The sequence below is a fragment of the Sebastes umbrosus genome, chromosome 7 (genome assembly GCF_015220745.1).
Source record: "Sebastes umbrosus isolate fSebUmb1 chromosome 7, fSebUmb1.pri, whole genome shotgun sequence".
NCBI lineage: Eukaryota > Metazoa > Chordata > Actinopteri > Perciformes > Sebastidae > Sebastes > Sebastes umbrosus.
In genome coordinates, this window is record NC_051275.1 from 6,584,486 (window position 1) to 6,608,528 (window position 24,043).

At 41.3% G+C, this 24,043-nt stretch overlaps 1 protein-coding gene across 3 annotated transcripts; it reads right to left on the reverse strand.

Annotated features, from left to right (window-relative positions):
• Positions 1–719: 719 nt before the first annotated feature.
• Positions 720–23,737, reverse strand: rasgrp4 (RAS guanyl releasing protein 4). 3 transcript variants are annotated; one of them, XM_037774265.1, is made up of 17 exons: positions 23,224–23,737; positions 12,483–12,640; positions 11,212–11,323; positions 10,935–10,997; positions 10,689–10,820; positions 10,397–10,538; positions 9,102–9,275; positions 8,857–8,973; positions 7,055–7,330; positions 6,882–6,962; positions 6,488–6,592; positions 6,259–6,368; positions 5,977–6,124; positions 5,846–5,882; positions 4,272–4,403; positions 3,968–4,170; positions 720–1,818 (listed from the first exon to the last, which is right to left on the reverse strand). In XM_037774265.1, the coding sequence occupies exons 1-17, from the start codon at positions 23,238–23,240 to the stop codon at positions 1,705–1,707; spliced, it is 2,121 nt and encodes a 706-aa protein (XP_037630193.1). In that variant the 5' UTR covers positions 23,241–23,737; the 3' UTR covers positions 720–1,704. The 3 variants fall into 3 exon arrangements, with proteins under 3 accessions (XP_037630193.1, XP_037630194.1, XP_037630195.1); XM_037774266.1 differs by having other exon boundaries at positions 4,284–4,403; positions 23,224–23,734; XM_037774267.1 differs by lacking the exon at positions 23,224–23,737 and having other exon boundaries at positions 10,935–10,990; positions 11,083–11,323; positions 12,483–12,520.
• Between the last annotated feature and the right edge of the window lie 306 nt (positions 23,738–24,043).

Consider the following 24,043-nt stretch of genomic DNA (forward strand, 5'->3'; position numbering starts at 1 on the left):
TGGAGATGCTCTGACCCAGTCGTCTAGCCATCACAATTTGGTCCTTGTCAAAGTCACTCACATTCTTACGCTGGCCCATTTTTTCTGCTTCCAACACAAAGTTCAAAGTTTAAAATGTTCACTTGCTGCCTAATATATCCCACCCACTGCCAGGAGCCATTGTAACGACATAGTCAATGTTATTCACTTCACCTGTCAGTGGTCTTAATGTTATGGCTGATCGGTGTATATTCTGACACATATTTGTAAAAATGAAAAAATGTTCTACAACAGGTGTCCTTTTTCCATATTAGGATTTGATATAAATAATATTATTTAGAAGGGTGTTTTAAACCCAATTTATTGCACAAGTATTAAATATTTCTTCTTCCCTTTTTCCTCAATGTAATGTAATATCGTTGAACGTAGGTGATGAATTTTCTGATATATGAGATGGTGAATATGGCTTTTATATTACTGTTTTTATGTACAAGTTGTGAATTGTTTCTTGATGTTTTTTTATCACGCTGGTGTATTGAATGAACTACACCTGCCATCATAGAGCTCGTCTGCCTATTGGTGTGCTATATTTAACATTTTGACCCGACGAAGATCCAAGCGGGATCGAAACGTAGTCAATAAAAATACTGTGGCGTGGAGTAGTGTGCGGACGTTAACCTTTTTCCAATATCTTTTTTTTTTTCTGACAGCGAATTAAGTCAAACACAACACATACTGCGTGATTTATCATTGTTGGTGTATCTTTCTTATTTTCAACAAGATTGACATCGTGGACAAAACAAAGAAGCATTCAGCTAAAACACAAGTATAGTTCCAGTGCAGTCCTGCTGAACCTTGAATGAACCTGTTGGAGAAATTTGTTAAAAATGTTGTCAGGGCAGGAAAAAAACATTTTCTGCTACTATCTGCGGTGGTTTATGGATTAGACTTCACAAGCTCCTCTCACTATTTACCAACCAAACTAGGGGTGGGCGATAAGTCCTCTATCGCAATATATGTCATTTTACATTGTTTGTTGTAGCCATTTTCTGGAAATTTAACCAAGAAACGAACCAGATGGCATCGTTAAGGTAGTTAATCACATGTAAAAAGTCCATTAAATCCAACATTGCCATCAAGAAAGGGCCTATTATAACCAGAGATATAAAAGAAATAGATAACTCATAAATGGTAGTAGAGTATATCTACTGGTTGACAAATTGTCTCATGTATAGATCTTCATATAACCCAACACAAAGCCAAACGAAAATGCTTTACCGGCTTACTTTCCAAATTCAGGAGCAATTGTCATATAGCTGCCAACGGTTAGTGTTAATTTCCTACCCTGCATGTATTCTGTGTATAGATGACCAGGAAACCCTTATGTCTGTCGTCACAAATTACCTTATGGATTGAATCTTAGCACCAGAGAACCAAGGCACCTGTTCCTAACAACAAAAATGAGGTGTTCATAAATTACAGTAGGACAGTCGATGTTTGAAGCCTAAACAATAAGCCAAACGAACGAGACTGACAAAAATAAAATAATAAAAACACGTCTTAACCACACTTAAAACACGAAGGAGTCCATACATATAATTACTGGCATTCTGGTGTGAATGGCCAGCGAATGTTCAATCAGTTCAACACCAGTCAGACACAACGTGGTGGTGTCTGGATGTTTTTTGTCCATGAGGGGGGGTAAATGTTAAGAGGACGGAGCACTCAGTCTGGCTCTCTGCTCTTGTCTTTGTAGAGATGAAGCTCCTCCATCTTCTCCTGCAGGAAGGAGTGGGTGAGTGGCATGGAGCAGCCTCGGTTCCTTGGCAGTGTGTTGACCTGCAAAACAGAGAAGACAAATCAAGAAAATTGTTCTCAAACTCCGGAGCAATATTTTATTGTGGGAAACCCCTTGTGGGAAAGCTTGTAAAAAAAGGTTGGTTCAACAAAAATCTTGCAAAAAAAAAGTCTCACTTCACACTTGTGGTTAAGAGCTGTGCACAGATTTGGTTTTATCTGCAGAGAAAATAGTTGACAGTGAGGTCTGTGGGTTATCCTGAGTGTTTCTAGAGAGAAATGTTGCTTTTGAATTTGTTAAAGGAGCAGTGTGAAGGATTTAGCAGCGAGGAGATTGCAACCAACTGAAGCCTTTCCCGTGTGCCAAGCGTGTTGGAGAGCTACGGTGGCCGATGCGAAAACGTGAATGTCCTTCTCTAGAGCCATCTGGAGCAGAGCCAGTGCGTAGAGTGATGTGTACGTGGGAAGTGAGTGGTGAAGCGAGAGAGAGCGGCGGTGACGACGGGAGCGAGTAACATTATCGACTCCGGCCCAAGCAGGAAAAGTTTACAGAGTTTGGTTTGTCTGTTCTGGGCTACTGTAGAAACATAGCGGTGCAACATGGCGGACTCCGTGAAGAGGACCCGCTCCCTATGTAGATATAACCGGCTCATTCTAAGGTAACGAAAACACAACGATTCTTATTATCAGGTGATTAAACAATAAAGAAAACATACTTATTAATATTATATTCTGTTTCTGCCAATAGATCCCCCTGCTTGTTACACACTGGTCCTTTAAATGGAATTCTTGAATTCTTTGATCAGCTTAAATAAAATTCCATTCACCTCCTTTGTACTTAAAAAGGATCAGGATTATTTCTTGACCTGATTTACTGTGTTGTGTTAGGGATTTTAGACTAGAGGTCTAAGCAGCCGACCTAAGTGAAAACACTTGTGCAGGTCAGAGCTTTAAAGAGATAGTTCGGGTGTTTTGAAGTGGGGTTGTATGAGGTAATTATCCATAGTCAGTGTATTACCTAGAGTAGATGACGATCGGCACGCCTTCAGTTTGGAAAAGCAGACAGGAGTTACTGCACGGAAGCAAAGCAATGTACTACTGTGAACGGGCAGCAGTAAAACATACCTAAAAGAAAGGCCCACCTAAAAAATTCAATATCAGTTTAAGCGTATGCTATATTTAGAATATTTTCAGTGCTTTGCCTCGCTGTCAGAAAGCCCTTTCCGACGGGGAACTGAACCTGTTATCTATGCTCTCTTCAAAGCCACCAGACTCCATTGAAAAACACAGTAATGTTACCTCGCAGAACCTGGTTGTTGCTTGTTTACCGCTGCCTCGATTGATTTGTTTGTTATTGTGTAACTTTGGTGAATCTGAACCAACCAGTCAAACAATAACACCGTCCACAGCAGTACATTGCTTTCGTTCTGTGCGGTAACTCCTGTCTGTTTCTCCAAACTGGAGGCATGCCGACCGTCATCTACTGTAGGTAATACACTGACTATAAATAACCACCTCATACAACCCAACTTCAAAACACCCGAACCATCCCTTTAAGAGAGGAAAGAGCTGCCAAACAAAATTATAGCCACAGTGTGTAGAATTTTAAATCTTCTGTCTTTGGCAGAAATGTTGTCACTACTTATGCTGTCAAAATCCTTTGAAATATGCATTAATCTAGTCTAATCTAGTCAATTTAAACTACAGATTTTACAATTATTACATTATTACAAAAATTCTTTATTTAAGTTATAGAAAGGGGTAGGACCTCATAAGTGTTTACTTATGCCTGCTCCTTTTCGAACATATAATATTTATTTAGAATTTACTGTATATGTTTACTGGTCATTTCATTGATTATTCTTGTTTTATTGTTACATGTTCGAAATAAATCAATCTAATCTAATAAACAATGTGCTCAACATCTGCAGTAAAACTAGTACATTAACAGTTCATTGTGGCTGACTCCTCATTTATTAGCGCCTGTAGTAGCACCTGAATCCCTGCTGGAGGCCTCTCTACCTTGGACCGACCCCACATGGAGTCTCTCCAGAGCTCTGCACTGACACACTGATATTTCATCAGTTGCTGAGGTGCTGAACATTTATGACGTAAAAATTAGATAAAAAAAAAAATAGAAAAGGTTGAGACACTCTGTCCTCCGATATGAGGGACTCCTGTCCTGTCTCACCCTTCTCTCTGGGGACGCATGCACAAGAGAGTTGTGGTGGTTTCCCCTCTTGTCCTTCTTCTCAGGTGTCCACACTCCAGGATCCGTCTGCGTGGAGTTGTCCGACAGCGCCGAATCGCCGCCGTTATTTTTCCAAAGAGAGGTGTCCTGGTTGTTTTCTGTCTCGTTGCTTTGGGGGAAAACAAAGGTCTCCTCCTCTGAACCTGGCGGGGATGGGGGACAATAAGACAGTCAGTGTGCTGGGTTCAAGGTTGTTTTATAGGCAGGGAATTTGTGTTCTGCATGTGATGGAGAAAGGACATACTCCAGCCGTTACCCTTTGTTCTGGATTCGGGGGCCGGGGTGCACGGGCAGGACCCAGTTGTGTTTTTGTGTTTCTTCAAGCACTCCATTCTCACCAGATCTCTACAGTGTCTGTGACAGTTTATCCCACAGTCTGAGAGACAGAGCACACGTTCACTCAAATTACAAAAGGTCTGTAGATCAAATACTTTGAACTTTCACGTGTGGCAGAAGAAACCCCAGGGACGCTGCAGTCGGAAATTTTGAGCAAATATGATAAAAAGTTATTTTTATAAAACGGTCACTATATCCTGACAGTAGTGCATGAGGCAGGTAATCTGTGAAAAAATCATGCGCCTCTCTCTGTGTCCTCCAGTGCTCCTAATGGCATCTGCAACATTTCACAGACCGGAGGAAAACAACCAATCAGAGCCGAGCTGGAGCCTTGCCGTCTCCGAGCAGCTGTCAATCACTGTCAAACTAGGCAGCGCTGCTCAAATATGAATCAATATTCTGTTCCTGTAATGCCTATTTCTCACCTCAAATGTTTTCAGAAACATCTCGTAGTGTTCTGTTTAGCTGTAAAATGAGAAAGTTTGTGACCTTGCAGCCATGTTGAAAACAGTCGAGCCAAAACCAAGCACTCATCAGCCGGAGCAAACTTTCTCATTTCACAGCTAAACTTTAATCTACAAGATGTTTCTGAAAACATTTGAGGCGAAAAATGGTAAGGCTGTCAAAGTTAACGTGATAATAACGTTTTTACGCAAATTTGTTTTAAGGGCACTAATTTCTTTAAGACAACTTACGATTTTTAGGTTGTAGCGGGTTCAGTTTTAAATCTAGATTGAAGATACTGGCATCATATGAAACTAGAAAAACCTAAGGAGTCCATTGGTACAAACCATATCATAACGCTCCAAACTTACGCCAAATTTTGGCGAGGAAAACCTGGCATGGCCATTTTCAAGTGGCTCCCTTGACCTCTGACCTCAAGATATGTGAATGAATATTGGTTCTATGGGTACCCACGAGTCTCCCCTTTACAGACATGCCCACTTTATGATAATCACATGCAGTTTGAATTGTCAACTCCCATGTTGAGAGTATTAAATACCTGACAAATCTCCCTTTAATGTACATTTTAAACAGATAAAAAATGTGCGATTAAATTGCGATTCATCACGATTAAATAGTTTAATCGATTGACAGCCCTAATAAATAGGCATTACAGTAACAGAGTCTTGATTCATATTTGACCAGCACTGCCTAGTTTGACAGCTTGATCGGAGTTCGCCAGTTTCGTGAGCAGTGATTGACAGCTGCTCTACAGACTCCTCAGCTCTGATTGGCTGTTTTCCTTCAGTGCTGTGAAATCTTGCAGATGCCATTAGGAGCACAGGATCATGATGATTTTTTTTTCAAACTATCTGTCTCATACTCTACTGTCAGGATATAGTGACCGTTTTATAAAAAATAAACTTTTTGATCATATTTGTTGAAAGTTACCGACTGCAGCTTTAACTTCTTTTCCCTTACATGGGGCATTGTTTTGCTCTGGTGAAACTGATGTAATGACATGGATTGGGATCTTACCTTTACAGTGGTAGCCCTGTTTGATGACTCCCCACATCTACAAGAGGACAGACATGATATGTGTGATACTGCAGTTTGATTGGCAATTTATATATATAAAAAAAACAATACTGGATACAATGGATACTCACAAATCTTCTACAAGTCTCACAGAACGTGGGCCGTTTATACGTGGTTTCGTGGAAGTTATGTGCGTTGAAGTTGTAGCCCAGCTTGGCACATATAGACATTCCCCTCATGAAGTAAGAGGTGATTTCTTCACGGCTGATTTGTCCCTCCCTGGGCAGAAAATTTTCCAAAGTGCGACAACAGAAGTGACTCAGTGAGTTGAGGTTTTTCTGAACACCTCATGGTGCTTTTTGCAGCCACGTCACAGCGAGAGGCCCCGTGTGTGCGTGTTGCAGCTTCCTCACCTGTCAGTTTCGTGAGTGCAGAAGGAGAAGGGGAAGTTGGCTGCTATTTTCTCAAACTCCTCCAGTGAGATGTAACCATCTTGGTTCTGGTCGTAATTTTTCATGATGGACTGCAGGGGGCGACAGAGCAATCAGAGAGTGAGGGGGTCAGGGAGCAGTTGGTTAGTTCTGCTTTATTCTGTAATAAGGAAGTGAAAGACAGGAGACTGCTGCAGTGTCACATACTCACATCCACCATCTGTTTGACGTGTTTAGATATGGTGTCGGGGTCGAGCCTGGGGATGACCCCTGAACCCCACTCTGCCACTGCGGGCGGTTTAACCGGAGCTACAGGCTGTGGACCGACAGATGCAGTGATGAGACACGAAGGACTGCACATGTGAGAAAAAAAAAGAGAGCACACCCACCACATAACACGCTTCCCTAACGTACAGCGCTTTGATGTGGCTCATTTTGATGTGTTTCGGCACCGTGTGCTTTTGTTTTCAAGATGTTACACCCACAGAGAGCACAGAGAGCACACAAACGTCCCTCCTCTTGTGAAAAGAGGTTGCAACAAGTGTGAGCCTGATGGTGTTGTAGATAGAGCTCGACTTCAAAGAAGAGCATGCAACTCTACTGACCTGGATCTTGGTGTTCTTGGGTTCCTTGGTGTACGAAAGTTCATATATCTCATCCTCGGTGTAGTATAAATCTAGAGAGAGCTGAAGCAGCACAAGAACATCATTTTAAGATGAATCTTTTTTTTTCCATCTGAATTCTAATAAAGATCACCCTCCTGGTTTCTGTGTTGTACCGTGAGCAGGTGCAGGAGGTCTTTGTTGGCCTCGAAGGGCGGATTGCAGGTGTGGATGGCCAGCAGGTCGTTGATGTTGCTGTACAGGTGCTGAAGCTTGCTCAGGTTGATCTTGTCCTCGTCGACGTAGTCCGGCAGGGCCTCGTTCAGCGAGATCAGGTCCTTCAGGTGGACGCCCAGGATGGGCACCTTGAAGCCGCTGCATTCGTTGTAAACCCGCCGGTAGTTGATGTAGTTGCTGCGTGAGGAGAGCAGCTCCGTCATCTCACTCAGGGCCTGAAAGAGGAAGAAGATCAAGAGAGTAATGATGAATGAGACTGTCACGTCTCCATAGTGGTTAAGTTATTTAGACTTTAGTATAGCCATACAAATATAAAGTACAAATTTAGAGGTTTAATAAGAACATTTGGTCCAAAAATTCTATTTACAATTCTGTCAGCACATAAAAACAACAATGTTCCAACACTGTCAGGCAACAAGACTTCTTGTTGAAGCATGTAAACGGTGAATTTGGTTTGACCTACTGTGCAGTAGGCTACATTCAAACACAAAGCTCATGAGTTTGATGACATAGTTGTGTACAAATTAGGGCTGTCAATCGATTAAAATATTTAATCACAATTAATTGCGTGATTGTCCATAGTTAATCGCGATTAGTCGCAAATTAATTGCTAATTTTGTATCTGTTCAAAATGTACCTTAAAGGGAGATTTGTCAAGTATTTAATACACTAAGTGGGCAAATATGCTTGCTTTATGTAAATGCATGTATATATGTATTATTGGAAATCAGTTAACAACACAAAACAATGACAGATATTGTCCACAAACCCTCACAGGTACTGCATTTGCATAAAAAATATGCTCAAATCATAACATGGCAAACTGCAGCCCAACAGAGAACAACAGCTGTCAGTGTGTCAGTGTGCTGACTTGACTATGACTTGCAAAAAAAAGCATGTGATTATCATAAAGTGGGCATGTCTGTAAAGTGTGACTCGTTGGTACCCTTAGAACCCATTTTCATTCACATACCTTGAGGTCAGAGGTCAAGGGACCCCTTTGAAAATGGCCGTGCCAGGTAAGAGCGGTATTTAGCCTCCTTCACGACAAGTTAGTATGACATGGTTGGTACCAATGGATTTCCTGTTTTTTTTAGTTTCATATGATGCCAGTATCTTCACTTTAGCTTTAAAACTGAGCCTGCTACAACTTAAAAACCGCAAGTTGCGTTAATGCGTTAAAGAAATTAGTGGCGTTAAAACAAATTTGCGTTAACACGTTATTATTGCGTTAACTTGACAGCCCTATAAAGCCCTATAAAATACAAATTTAGGGGTTTTAATAAGAACATTTAGTCCAAAAGTTCTATATACAAGTCTGTCATCACGTAAAAACAACAATCCTCCAACATGTTCAGGCAAGTGTGCAACATAACGTCACATCAACAGTGAATTTGGATCATTTGAGTTCAAATGTTCAACCACAAAGCTCATGAGTTTGAGGACATAGTTGTGTACAAACTCTTTTATGGTGTAAAAAGTGTTATTTTTATAAAAATGTAACAGAAAAACTAAAAAGAAAGAACTGATATGAGGGCGAGAAAAAGAAACATCAAGAGTGTTGTCCCTCAAAAGGAAACAAGAATTGAAAATGTCACCTTCTTGACCGACAGAGAAGGTGGAAGTAACAAAAACACAACTAAAACAAAATGTAAAAGTTCAAGAATTACAATCATCATCGCTTTGTGGTGAGGTAGTCGCTGACAGACTGACCCGTGGTTATGTGTAATATTTGACAAACCTTAGTGATGTCAGGAGGCAGCAGGTTCGAGGTGTCTTTGAGGCGGGAGATTGAGCTGTGACAGAGGCCTCCAGTCACTGCCATTAGAGTGTTAAAGTTTTGCAGAGTTCGAAGTTTCTGCAGAGGAAAGAGCAGAGTGACACCACAGAGAGTCATTTACAGCTCTTGGCAGCCAAACAAAAAATCCCCCCTCTGAGCCTCTTAGCTGAGTTTATGTGATGTATGAAACCCTCAGCCATGCTTACCTGAGCCACATGAATGAACTTAGTGAAGACCTGGGCTCTCTGCTGGGCTGTGTGTCTGCTGAGGATCATCAGCTGGACCCACTGGGAGACGCCGTTACACATCATGACCGACCGCTCCAGAGGAGGGTTGTCCCTCACCGAGCCCCGCACCACGTAGCTGCGGTAGTCCAGGAACTGGCCAATCAGATGGAAGTAGTCAGGCAGGAAGCAACTTTTAGCACTAAGTTTATCATTGTTTTCACTCAGGTGTACAAGCAGGGTAGAAATCTGTCACTGAATTTAACCTAATCACTTTCACCATTTCACCAATCAGGTAATTGTATTATTCACTGCAAAAATGTTTCCCCAACATCTGGAAGGAACATCTTACCTGACTTCTCAATAAAAGGAAGGATACTATTTTCTAATAAGACCTACTTTATAAAGGGTTTTAGTCTCGGAGTGTAAAAATGCAGCTCTGTCCATTGGATCTTTCTGCAGATCTTGCTAACTGATACCAAAGATAATATTATTATATTATACTATAGAAGTCAATGAAAGGTGTGGTCCTTAAACTCTCTGTCACCAGCAGGGGATCAATTATTATAGCCATATAAGTAGGGCTGGATAGGGCTAGGATAATAAACGTGTTAACGCAAATTCATTATAACACCACTAATTTCTTTAACGCACTAATGCAACTTGAGATTTTTAGATTGTAGCGGGCTCAAAAGAGTGAAGATACAGGTATCACACGAAAACTAGAAAACCTAATCCTGTCATACTAGCTTGTCGTGAAGGAGGCTAAATAACAGTCCAAATTTAGGCAAAATCTTTTAGGAAAAACTGGCATAGCCATTTTCTAAGGAGTCCTTTGACCTCTGACCTCAAGATATGCAAATGAAAATGGGTTCTATGGCTAGCCTACCCACGAGTCTCCCCTTTACAGACATGCCCATTTTATGATAATCACATGCAGGTTGGGGCAAGTCATAGTCAAATCAGCACACTGACACACTGACAGCTGTTGTTGCCTGTTGGGCTGCAGTTTACCATGTTAGTGTAATTAATCAGGATTAACTATGAACCATTATGTAATTAATTGCGATTAAATATTTGAATCGATTGACAGCCCTACATATAACATTTGGCATTTTAATTGGTACGTGTGTTATTAAATCTCCACGGTATACTTTCATCTATGTTTAGTTTTTGTTTCGGTAGCAGCAACATATCTGCAAGTCATGACAACATGATGAGGCCTCATGAAGCAAAGTCAGAATCCCAATTAGTAAAGCGTCGTTCACTGAACTCACTGAAACGTTACAGAAGTTCTTGAACTCCAGGTAGCTGAGGTGCTCAGCCATCTCATCTGGCTCCATGTGGTCGAAGATCAGAGACACCTTCCTCTTCTTCACCGAGGGTGAGGGTGCCTGGAATATGTTCCCATGAGGACCTCTAGAGAAAGAAAGCCAAGCAACAGAACAAAAATTAAAAAAAAAATTCCAATGGAAACTCTATTTTCTATTAACAGAAAAAACTTGTTTGAGTTGTGGCCAAAACTACAATTCCTCCAGGGCGTGACGGTTGAATCAAATCAAAACTCACAAGCAGGAAGTGTCGATGAGCTGCGAGTGCGTCTCCTCTCCGTCTGACCGGACCAGCGCCCACAGGTCCCCCATGGTCTGCTCCAGGAGGGGATCTGCCTCGAACACCGCTGGGAACTGGCTGATCCACTGCCTTGCCGCGAAGCAGGAAAGAAAATTTGCTTACTACCCACAAACAGGGCAGGGTAACCAGTTCTGTAACAGTCATGTCACACAACACGCCCATGTGCCCGCTGCCTTTACTCACCTGATAAGGTGGCAGACCTGCGTTCGCCTCAGTCCCCTCTTGTCCGAGGGACAATCCTTATAAGTGAGAGAAAGAGTCAAGGATCTAAACACAAGTGGTGCAGATATGGCACAGTATTAAACTAAACACCAGCAGCAGGGGTATATACTTCAAATCTGCTTTGCCAACAAGGAGTGCCAAACAAAGCCAAGCTTGTTTCCTGATCTGATTAATGAATGTGGGCATGTGATTGGGAGCAGTGCTCCGGTGGGACCGGAACAGTGACGGTGGAGGATATAGGGTCAGAAGTTTCTGGGCGAACATCTGAGACGGAACGACCCAACTGTGCATCATCAGGGTCATGTGGACCAGCTGGGACCCTCTGGGGCTGGACAGCTTCCCCTCTGAATCTGCAACCAAAACACAGCAGCAGCAGGATTAAACACAACAACAACAACAAAAACTGTGAGCTGCACGGCTCAGTGGTCTAGCGGCTCAGTTCAGTTCAGTTCAGTCAGTCAGTCAGTCAGTCAGTTAGTTCTATTTGAAATGGGTTTTAGACTTTCATATTGGGTTTTTTCCAGGTGCTATGTTTTTCTGTCACACCCCCCAGAGGCATGCAGCTCAGGTGGATTGGACATTTTTTAATTTCCTATAGTTGTGAGCGTCTGTCTGTGATAACCTGGTGATGAAATGATAAATCTGTCCCGGGTGTTTTCTGTGACCTAGACTAGAATAAGCAAATAAAAACAAAGGTCTCGACAAATGTATCTAATTTACTTGATATTATGGCTGTCAAAGTTAACGCCATACTAACACATTAATGCAAATTTGTTTTGAAGCCAATTATTTCCTTAACGCTAGTTGCGATTTTTAGGTTGTACCCAGAATGTTTCAATCCGTCTGCAATGTCAAATACAATGCCCCTCTAGTTTCTGTACATTTTATATGTCTGGTATGTTTTTGTTATATCGATTTAATTCCACCGGTGTTACATATATACGCAATAACCAGGTTACAGTATTAGTTAAAGGCGCGTATTTGTAGACTTAGTATAAGTATCAGCACAAGCTGCTTTCCACTCTTCATCACAAATTTCGGATTGCAAATTTTCTTCCAGGCATTCAATTTACAAATGTCACTTAATAATCATTGTGGCAGCAGGAGTCACACCAGTGGATAACCTCTGCAAATTAGACATGCACTATCTGTGTGCTACTAGAGGTATCCATGTGTTTGTTTGTGTGTGTGTGATTTGGATGAACTCACCAATGATGTGAGTGAGAAAGAGAAGCAGAGAGCAGATAGGAGATTTGTATAGTTTAACATTGCATGGGAATATCCACTTGGCCTCTGCAGCCCAACAGAACAAAGCTTGATTGTATGAGACTGCCCTTTGTCTCCCTCCCTCCTTCTCTCCCTCCCTCCCTCCCTGTCAGTCTCTCTCACCCTGGATTCCCCCCTCACTCTCCCTCATCCCTCATTTATATAACCTGGTTGTGATAAAGAGTAAAGACACATGACAAGCTTTGGGAACACATGCAAACACACGGACTGACAGAGACTGACCGAAGCAGTTCAGGCAGCGCTGGATGAGCTCATCCAGGCTGGCAGCGCTGGCACTGGGAGCAGAGCTGGGGCTCTGCAGGGCCCGGGTGATGTCCTGAGGACTGGGACATGTATTCCTCCTCCGCTGGACCAGCTTCCTGCTCTCTCCACTGGGCTTCCTGAGAGAGAGAGAGTGAGAGAGAGAGGCAGACACAGACAGGGAGTATAAGTAGCCTAGAAATAAGTAGAGCAGAGTGTGGTGCAGGTCAGCATCTGAGGAAATGCAGCTTCCCACATCTGATAAGCTGCTGTAGAGCGCTGCAGCTGTCTGAACCATCATGCACTGGCAGAACAACTGCATAGTGCTCTGTGTTGCTCCACCTGATGCTGCCAAGCAGAAGGACAGCGGTAGAACAGTCCAGAAAAAGTTCATTATTTGTCAAGTAGCTCACAGGCTTGTACTTGTACTGACAGTTTGTCCAGTTGTAAGTGTCACAGGTTTAGATTTCACAGGTGTAGACCCCCTTCAGGATCGTATTGGCCCTGCTGCAGACCAGTGAATAGTATTTTTACATGCTCTGTGCTTTGAAAAGCTCCTTATTGAAGAATTTTTATGCATATTTGTTTTGTCACAAACACACATCCTCTTTGGAACATGGAGCCCATACCTTTGTTGTGTTAAACTTAAAGCAGCAGTAGGCAGGTTGGCGCAAATATGATTAAAAAAAGTTATTTTTATACACTATATCCTGACAGTAGTGCATTAGACAGGTAATCTGAAAAACCTCATGTGCCTCTGTGCCATGTTGAGATCAGTTGAGGAAATACCAAGCACCGCCCACCAGCCGGAGCACACTTTCTAATTTTCCAGCTAAACAGTACACTACAAGATGTTTGTGAAAACATTTTAAACAAGAAAAAGGCATTACAGTAAGAATATTGAGAGCTGCCTCTGTTGAATGAACAGGCAAAAGGAACGCTCTCTCTCAATGAAACGACCTGTGATTTTTTAAAGCCTGAAAACAGAGCCACGAGGAGGAGCAGAAGTCTAGTTTTCTCTCAGAACACTTAAATTACAATATGCTGAAAGGTTGTTATGGAATTTTTGCCCAATGATGCCAAAAATATTCTGCCTACTGCCGCTTTAATGCAACAACAAATGCAGAGTGGGGTAATAGTCTATCAGTTAGGCAATATATAATTATAATGACTACTGTAACAACTCCTTGCATGAGTTTTAAAAATCCACTAGCAACACAGCTGTGTTTATTAAGTGGATTTAAATTGCAGATGACCATTTTTAGGGCTACGAAATGTCTGGTCAAAGTTGCCAATACTTGTCCATCACCTTTGTAGTATTAAAGCTACAGTCGGTAAGTTAGAGCAAATATGATGAAGTTATTTTTATAAAACGGTCCCTATATCCTGACAGTACTGCATGATAATCTATGAGAAAAAATAATTCTCCTCTACCTCCTAACGGCATTTGCAATGACAGTTTTATAAAAAATACCTTTTACCAACTGCAGCATTAATGCATCCTTCTAAACAGTATACTGTGAAAATCTGAAGTCGGGCTGAAAAAGTTCAGTATTGCGTCACATTTGAGGTCGGTACAATATGTCCCACATCTACACTAATACTGGTTTGCAAGCCATTGTAATCGTTTCCTCAGAAAACCAGTTCCGTTCAGCACCTGTATGTATTCACAAAAGAGCAGCGAAGTTTGTGGCATATGTGGTAACTAAAGACGGTATTATTTACTGCAATGTTATTCAAAGTATTGAGGACATGAGAGACAAATCTCTGCTGCACAAAGCAAATGAAAGACGGCATGTAAAAACGGGGCAACATGTTTTGCTTCTGCGGTTGCTGAACATTCACTATAGACAATAAAATCTATAAATGCCGTGTGCTGAGTGTTCGCAACCTTGGTTGTCTAGGACACACAGAAATGAAACACACTGAACACACTAAATTGTTTATTTTCTTTCCTTCTTTTCTTCTTGTGAAATACAGAACAGTTTTACCTCTTCAGGTTTCTAAAAACAACCTGTCTGAGAAGGAAAGATCACCTCTCGGCTGAACTCCTCATAGACGCACAGAATGAAACCTGTGAGAAGGGGTTGTAGGCGGACTTGACTTTGCTTTAGGGATCGCCATTAAGTTCAAAAGGTTGGGAACAAGGACAAAAATGAATGACGGAAGGTCAGACACAGCATAGAAGCTGGATTGATGTTGAGTGTGGTCAGAAACTTCCAACCAAAATAAGATCAGAGAGCAGCACTTCTTTCCTCTAGTGTTGACATGGAGTTACTCTTAAAAGGTGCTAAATGCGAGATTGGGAACATTTCTATTGCATCCGCACGGCTCTCAACATGGTGATGGCTGAGCCAGAAGCTCAGAGCTAACAGTGTTAACCTGGAGGGGATCTAGTGAGCTAGCCACTGGGCCACGTTCACATGCACTAACATGCACTAAAAGGCATTCGTGGCCAGCCCAGCTATGTCAACAAAGCACAGAGGAGCAGAAAACAGTTCTCTTGAACTGGAAATCAAAACAATTTAATAAATATCATCCATTGGAACAACCTCCTATCAGAATATATATTTGTGGGAAAAAAAATCACTGCTTACATCAACTATCAACTATATCAACTTCCAAGTGTTTTCTTCAGATTATTTTATTCCTATTATGTCTTGAATGTTGACACAAAATACTTATTTATATTGTTTATTGAGAGTTCGCTTTAGGTTAACGGTTAATTTCGTTATTTTTTCCTGCTTTGTTTTCTTAGCTACATTCCTTGAATTTACATACACACCCGCAAAAACCCACCCACACACAATTTATGGAGTTGTTGCTCTTTTGTGTTTTTTGTTTCCTCAATAAGATGAAATATGATGACATTGTTACTGTTACTCTCGCTCGCCTCTCCAGTGCCCCGGCCTGGCCTCGCTCCTCATTGATGTATAAATATAATCCTAATTATTATGGTTATCATTTTTTATAATACTACTACTAATAATAATAATAATAAACAAGGATACTTATCACTGCCTCTCATACAAACATTCAAACATGCACACACACCCACACATATACGCTTTTTAATCCAATCTAATCTCTAGTCCCAGACTCCTGTCAAATCATCACATACGTCATCGTAACTGCTTTATGTTATTGTCTGTCCATTACGTTTGTCCTTTATTCTTTGTACATTATGTCACTGTATATTTGATTTTGTCACATTACTTCACCAACAAGGCAAAAGTGAGCATGGCTCACAGAGTTTGAGTTGTACTCCGGAAACGAAATAGAAGTTGGAAAGATATCAGTTTTTGGCTAAAATTTAAAAGAATTTGAGCACCCTGGATTTAACCCCCAAAAGGCACAACTAGACCACACTGTCAAGCATCATACCAAATTTGAAGTTCCTAAGTTAAATAGTTTCCGAGTTCTGCTCCAGAAACGAAACGGATGGAAGGACGGACGGACGAAAGGACAGACGCGCAGAGCGCTATATACCTCCGACTACGTTGTCGCGGGGGTATAATAAAAAAGTAAAAAAACAAAACAAAGCACAAAGAAGCTCTGATTACAACACCCACAGAGGGAGAGTTACTTCATTCTCTGCTCAGGTAGACATTACTCCTCTATATCTTTACATAGACAATAGTTGTTTGCTGTTAAATGAATGCTCTGGATATCGAGAACCTTTTAATTAAGGGCTTTTCAAATGTCCTTAAAAAGACAAATGAGAGGTTTTCGTCATGATACGATTAATGCTTCCTCTTCAGGTCAGGGGCTCAGTTTAGCAACGTCTGACTGTGTTTCACAATAATCAGAAACTGACCCTTTTCATACTTTTTGCATTTAAACTATCTTTGCTTCAGTTTTTGCGGTTTGAGAGTTGAGGGAAAAGGTTTGATCCACAATCCTGCTGCCAAATTGGAAATAAAACCAAAGTAACTTGTGTGTCTGTAGACACAGTGTGTGTCGTTTAACACTGTGAAACTGTCGGCCCTCTCTACTGCAACTAATGTCACGATATTAACAGGAAACACTCTGAGTTCAGAGAACTGGCGACAAGTTCCCCGAATGACCAGACCTGCATCCCCTTCTCTTAACCTGTGTGTGTGTGCGTCTGTGTGTGTGTGTGCGTGTGTGTTGGGCTGGGGAAATGAGCCACACACACACACACACACACACACACACACACACACACACAATATTGTATTCTGAAGTACAGTACTTGTGCTTGAGTATTTCGATTTCATGCTACTTTATACTTCTACTCCACTACACTTGAGTGGCAAATATTGTACTTTTTACTCCACTACATTTATTTGATAACTTTAGTTTAGTTACTTTGCAGATTCTGATTAATAATACAAAATATAATAAACGAATACATTATGAGGTAATGATATACATTATAACAATTGTATTGATCCCAGAGAGGAAATTCACAAGATACCCAGCTGATACAATATATAAGTAGTTCAAATTAGCTCCACCTTTAGCAGTTTCAACATTTAAGTGATGTACACATTAAAACATCACTAATTATAATCCAATAAAATAATATACATTATACGGAAATGGGCTATTCTTCATAACATGTACTTTTACTTTAGGTACATTTTGAGGCCGATACGTCTACACTTTAACTTAAGTAAGCATTTGAATGTAGGCCTTTTACTTGTTACAGAGTATTTCTATACTTTGTATTTCCTACTTTTACTTAAGTACAAGATCTGAGTACTTCTTCTTCCGCCATCGATGGACACTCATGGATTAACATGTTCATACAGGCGTACGTGGTGACATTAACTGATGTATTTACACCAGGAGCTGCTCTGCCGCCTGTACGTTCTGTTTCATCCAGCCCGTCACAGTTATCTCACAACACGTTTACCCCTCAGCCATGCCTGTATTCAGAAACCCTGATGGTGTGTGTGGGGGGGGGTTATGTCAGTGACAACTCCATCTCTCTGCATCCTGGCAGTCTGGCTCCAGGTGGCTGGTTTGGCAACAAAACCCCACCTCTCCTCTTCTTCTTCGCCTCATTACATCAGCTGGCCACTGAATTAAAAACACTAACACTAAACAGCACAGCATGTACCGCCGTGAGGTTAAGTAAACCTCACAACATATGCATGTGCATGGGTTCATTTGAGCTATATCTCAGACACCTGTTACACTTCAGCAACCTTGTCCAGTGAGGATCGTGCATCTTGTCTTATGATGTCCTTGCAAGATAAATTGAAAGATTAAAAGGGCTGTACGTAGGTTTTTACATGTCTAAACATTTCTTAAAGCGATGGTATAGGTAGAATATTTTTGGCATCAAAAATCCACTGGCGGGTGGGCGGTGCTTAGTATTTCCTCAACTGATCTCAACATGGTGGCATGGTCACAAACTTTCTCATTTTACAGCTAAACAGTACACTACAAGATGTTTCTGAAAACATTTGAGGCAAGATATAGGCATTACAGTAACAGAATATTGATTCATATTTGATCAGCGCTGCCTAGTTTGACTGTTTGATCAGAGTTAGCGAGTGATTGACAGCTGCTCAGAGACAGCAAGGCTCCAGCTCAGCTCTGATTGGTTGTTTTCCTCCGGTCTTTGAAATCTTGTAGATGCTGTTAGGAGCCCCGGAGGACACCGGAGGGCACAGAGGCACACGATTTTTTTCCAGCTTACCCATCTCATTCACTAGGGATATAGTCACCGTTTCATAAAAATTACTTTTTGGAATCATATTTGCTCCCACTGCAGCTTTAATCGTTTTTTTATTGCCAATGTGTGAACAGATTGTAACTTAACTTAAAAAATGAGACCTTCTGTGACTTTCTGGGTTTGCTCTCAGCCTGTAGACGGCTTTTAATGTGAAGAATGCGGGCCGTTTTTTCCGGGATAATCCAACTGATGTGACGTCATGAGCACTTGCGAGTGCCTCTACTCTCCTCTGCTCCGCTACAGGGCCAACAGTGTGCAACCATAGCTAACGCCAACAAACAACCAGCCCCCACCAAAGGTATATCTAGTGAAGCCCGTCTTACAAACCAGGAAAGTGACCGACGTCGGGGGGGAAAACTAGGATCAACATCAGCAGGGCCTTATTAGATTCATGGAGACGTTCAGTCTCGTGAATGATTCTTACATCTAGCCCTTTTAAATGTGACTCTCCATCCTTAGACCCTCGGTTTGTTGTTTCCTGTCCACATTGTAAAGCCCTTTGAGGCTTGATGTTGGGGCTATATAAATAATATTGATTTCACTTGACTTTGTTAGTTGAGAGAATTATCCAACCAGTAAACAATGTCAGAAAGGCTTAAGACGTTTACAGCTTGTTGTTTTCTCCTTAAAAAAAGGTTTTCATCTGATAACAGTGCCGCAGCATTCAGATGGTTCCTAGAAATTTCAAATTTAAATTAAGCATTAACTTATATTTTTCTGATACTCAACCCAACTTCGGATGCTGATTATCCATTGGGTCACCTGGCGCATCAAATTATATAATTCAATATATGACTGGAGGTCTTCAATTAATGATAAGTTGATTTAAAATATCAACAAATTGTGAGCTCAAAGTGAAGTCTTAGTTGTTTGTTTTGTAAAAGCAAAAGTATTTAGTACTGATGAAAAAACAACAAATACTTTCACCTGAGAAGCTGGAACAAGTGTATGCTTTTCATTTTTGCTTGATGAATGAATTTTCCCATTTTAATTTCTAAAAGCACACATGAATATTTCCGTGTATATCTTTTACAATTTTGTGTATTATAATGTGCAAACTTGGGCTGTCAAAGTGAACGCGATAATAACGCATTAACAGAAATTTGTCTTAACACCACTAATTTCTTTAACGTATTAATGCAATTTGCGATTTTAAGGTTGTAGCGGACTCAGTTTTAAAGCTAGAGTGAAGAAATTGACTGGTATCATATGAAACTAGAAAACCTGAGAAATAGTACTAGGAATAATACTAGGCTAAATAAAGCTTCAAACATGCAAAACTTTGGCGGGGAAAAACTGGCATGGTCATTTTCAAAGGGGTCGCTTGACCTCTGACCTCAAGATATGTGAATGTAAATGGGTTCTCTGGGTACCCACGAGTCTCCCCTTTACAGACATGCCCACTTTATGATAATCACATGCAGTTTGGGGCAAGTCATAGTCAAGTCAGCACACTGACACACTGACAGCTGTTGTTGTCTGTTGGGCTGCAGTTTGCCATGTTCTGATTTGAGCATATTTTTTTATGCTAAATGCAGTACCTGTGATGGTTTCTGGACAATATTTGTCATTGTTTTGTAATGTAATAATTATATACATACATTTGCATAAAGAAAGCATATTTGCCTACTGCCATGTTGAAAAGAGTATTAAATACTTGACAAATCTCCCTTTAAGGCACATTTTGAACAGATAAAAAATGTGTGATTAATCACGATGATTAATTCATGATCGTACATTTGGCCAATTCTCAACTCTCTGACTTCTGATGGATGACTGTCTTATCTCGGTGCCCTTTACAACCTGTCATCTCTCTCTCTGACTCAGAGTGAATCCAGCTCCGTCTGTCAGAGAGACGCTACGCTCGCTACTACAAACAGAAGTGCTGATGGGGAAATGTTATTGATGTCATGACGTCTGTCGGGGAATTTCCCCCAGAGTGTGTGAGTGCTGAGCAGGTTGGGATATCTTTTCTGTGTAATGAGCATGGCCAGCTTAACAGACAGAGAGCTGTTTGTAAATAGAGTCGGCGTGTGGTGGACTCCCATGCAAATCTCAACACAACTGAACTGTTGCTGTTTGGGAATTTGCATTCACCTTTTCCCTAAAACAACACAAAAAGGACCTGTCTATATTTAAAAAGAAAACTCATCACTGCTGAAACTTGATAGAAAATCCTTGTGTGAATGACAATGAAGAAAAAAATCCTATGTAGTCTCTTCTGGGTCTGGGTCCATCATATCATTGGTTTTGTTTTGAGAAGACCTTCCACACCTCCTTTTCCTCACTGACTCCCTCAAACACTTTTCTTTCCTCTTCCTTCATCCTTGCTCTATTCAAACCATTCAGGAAACAGCTTCTGTTTTTTTTCTTTGGAAATCCCCCTCTCACTCCCTTTTCCCATCCGTGTCAAGACTCCTGGCTACAGATCCAGTCCCCCCCCCTCCTTTCTCCCTCTCTCGCTCTCACACTGGCGGGGGGATATGCAAATTCCTCTCTTTCTTTCCTTAATTGATTAATTGAAGCCAGGGCCCTTTGAAGGCCTTGTTTGTGAGCTGCTCTTTTTCCCTCTCCCCTCTCACAACCTGCGTTCTTGTTCCCTCTGCATCTATTGCACTGAGCCATTCATCCACTTGCTGCGACAGTAAAGCCACTGTACCATCCATTGTAGTTATAGCATCAGAAACATTGCAATTGCAAAATTGCAGCAAATATTCATAAAGTATAAACTGTTTGGGACTGCAGCCATGCATCCATTAGACAATGAAATCATACCTGTGCAACTACTTAGCACCAATTCATACTTTTATCCCTCTTTTGTTCTTTGAAAAACTCTCTATCTCTCTCTCTCACACACACACACACACACACACACACTCATCTTCTTCTACAAAGATTTCCAAGCAAAATATATTTGTTCTTTTGTTGTATTTAAAACCACACACATCACAATGACCTTAAAAAAACACAATAACATTACAATATGCATCATCATCTATTGTCTTTGAATCATCTTTTATTTATTTATTTAGCATAAACTAAGATTCCATTACAACAAAAAGAAGTTTAAAGACTTCTTCATTTCCTGGAATGTGCTACTGCACAGTAGATGTCACAGAAAGGAATGAGAAATGCTGCATCATGCCTTTTCTGTTGCCATTTTTGCATATGAACAAAATGAAAGTAATTCCAGCAATGCATGCCTGATCTATCCCTCGCAATCTTCTGCAGATATGTCCACACATCCAGCATTCATTACGTCCAATGTGGACATCTGATTATGTAGCTGGTGGTCATGAACCTTCCACCGACATGAGGAAAACAAATTCCTCTACGGGGTTGAGGAATGGAGAGTAAGGTTGAAGTACAAGTGACACCATCCTGGGATGGGCTGTAAACCAGTCTGTGACGTATGATGCCTTCAAATGGGCTCGTGTTTAACATCCATATGAACGCCCCCCTCTTGTGGTACTCACAACCTCGGAAGTGGAAAGTTTCTGAAAGCTCATAGTTCAGGAGTTGTTTGTTGATGTCGTAAAATGGCGTAAGCCATGGAAGTTAATTTTTCCGAGCATAATAAGTTAATATAATTTGTAGACGTCGACAGTAGCGTTCATATTGCCGTTGCTTAGCAGCGATGTTCCCACGACTGAACCACTTGAACGCCAAGCATATCGTGAACATGACTTCCCATGTTGTAAACACGAGCTCACGAGTTTCATTTGAAGGCACCATGGGAGAGGACGGTGAAGACGCCACATCGTCTTACAGAATAACATAACGTTCTCAATTCGGCCTCATCTGGCACAAGTCTATCATAGAGGACTGGAATTAAGTGCTCAGTGTTGTATGTCCCACTTAGAGGTTTATATTAGAGTTGAGTTTTTATTTTATTTTATCTTTATTTCTTTAGATGCTACATATTGCAGTCCAATTTCACAGTCATTTCATGTTATTTTATGTTGCTGCTTTTTATGGTTTTGAATGTAAATTTAAATTCTTATAATTGTATGCAAACGTGCTAAATAGAGTATAAATACACAGTTTTGGTTGAGTTTGATTGAGAAAACAATTCATGGATTTTGAAAAGACGTGGTCATTGAATGCGTATTGTGTCAAAGTGATCCTGTTTAGTCCACACTGACTTCTGTTGTGCTGACTGTGTGAAGAGTTTTGAAAAAGTGAACTTGGTATTGAGAAATACGTGTTACTAAGTGTAAAAAACAAACAAACGTAAGATAACCTCCCCACTGAAGGGGAAGCACAGTAATGTGGCCACTCCATCAGTCCACCTTAAACTCAGGTAAATCACACATGACACACATCTGACTACCTTAACATTTGACACCCAACCCTTTCATTCCAGGCAATCTGATAAGAGCTGAGGTCACAACTACAGCAGTAAAAAAAAAAAAGTACCACTGAAAACACAGGCTACTAAACGTGTAGTTTCTACATCAGTAAGACCGAATGCAAAAAAAAAAAAAACATCACTGAACTGACGTATGAATGGGGATTAGTTGGAAGGAACAGAAAAGCAGAACCCACTTCCATGGAAAGGTGAGCAGGCAGTGCTCAACAGGCACGCGCAACTGTTGAATGTCAGAGCTTGTTTGTGTGCAGTACACACAAATAATTTGAGATGTTGATATTCTTTACTGATATGCAGGTCAAACACATTAGCCGTGACCATGTGTGTGTCTGCAACCTTTCTTTTCACACAACACCTGTCTCTTTCTCCACTGCACACTGTATAGATTCAAATAAATGGCACAAAAAACACACACACACTCACATACACACACCAAGCAGAAAATGAAATGGCCTCATTTCTCTTCAAATTGTCAAGAGCCTCTGCACAAACCACACTGCAACTCATAACCTCAAGGTTCACACATCTCTGCTGCACACGAAACACTTGCTGCTAGACTTACACTTGCTGAGAAACTGAGTTGCAAGTGGGTGCACCAGAATCTCGGTTTTGGTTCACTCTCCTCTTTCTGTATTAATTACCTCTTGGTCTTGTTCATTGCGGAGCTCTTCTCCTCAGCGGCACTCCTCCTCCACTGGTGATCCGCACGGGCATCTGAGCGTGTCCCTACAGCTCCATGGTTGACCCTGCTCCTCCTCCTCCTCCTTCTCTGTGTCCTCTTATGTGTTTATGTGCCCAGGACAGCGAGAGCGGGCACTGCAGGACGGAGAGCTGCTGGGGCTGAGGGCTGCCCACCTACCGTTCATCGACAGGACTAAACTCCACGCCTAAACACTGCTTATCAATCCCCTCTGTGTGTCAGTCAACTTCCCTCTCTCTCTCTCTCTCTGCTATCTGAAGATATCTATATACCACAAATCAGCGGTGCTTCATGCTCCCGTTGCCTGCAACAAAACAAACATGCTGAGAGAAAAAAGCCTCAAACAAGCTTTCAAAGTAGAGCGCAAGAGCTAACAGAAGTCATCCACTTGTTCCTTCAACATAAACAAGTCAGCATCTTAAATGGAGGAACTGGCTCTGACAGATAGGGGAACTCACATCAGTTTCTGTGTGTGTGTGTGTGTGTATATGTGTGTGTGTGCCCAAGGGGGAGGGGAGAGCAGGGAGAGAGAGAGGGAGAGAGAGAGAGAGAGAGAGAGAGAGAGAGAGAGAGAGAGAGAATAGTGAACACAAATGCAGACCCATAGAGGAAGAAGGAGGAGAGTTAGAGAGAGATAGTGATGAGCAATCATCTGAGCACCATCAGTGTACTCCAGGAAGCGACATCTGCGGTTCTTTTTTCAGAGCATCAACACAGAAAAAAAGAAATAGGCCACACCTCAGTGTCACTGTTTGATGCAG

Excerpts from the sequence above, each read along its gene's own strand:
- rasgrp4 (XM_037774265.1), bottom strand. Across the intron at positions 8,974-9,101 it reads AGTTCATTCATGTGGCTCAG|AAACTTCGAACTCTGCAAAA; the intron begins GTAAGCATGGCT and ends TTTCCTCTGCAG. Across the intron at positions 5,883-5,976 it reads GTGAGACTTGTAGAAGATTT|ATGTGGGGAGTCATCAAACA; the intron begins GTGAGTATCCAT and ends GTCCTCTTGTAG.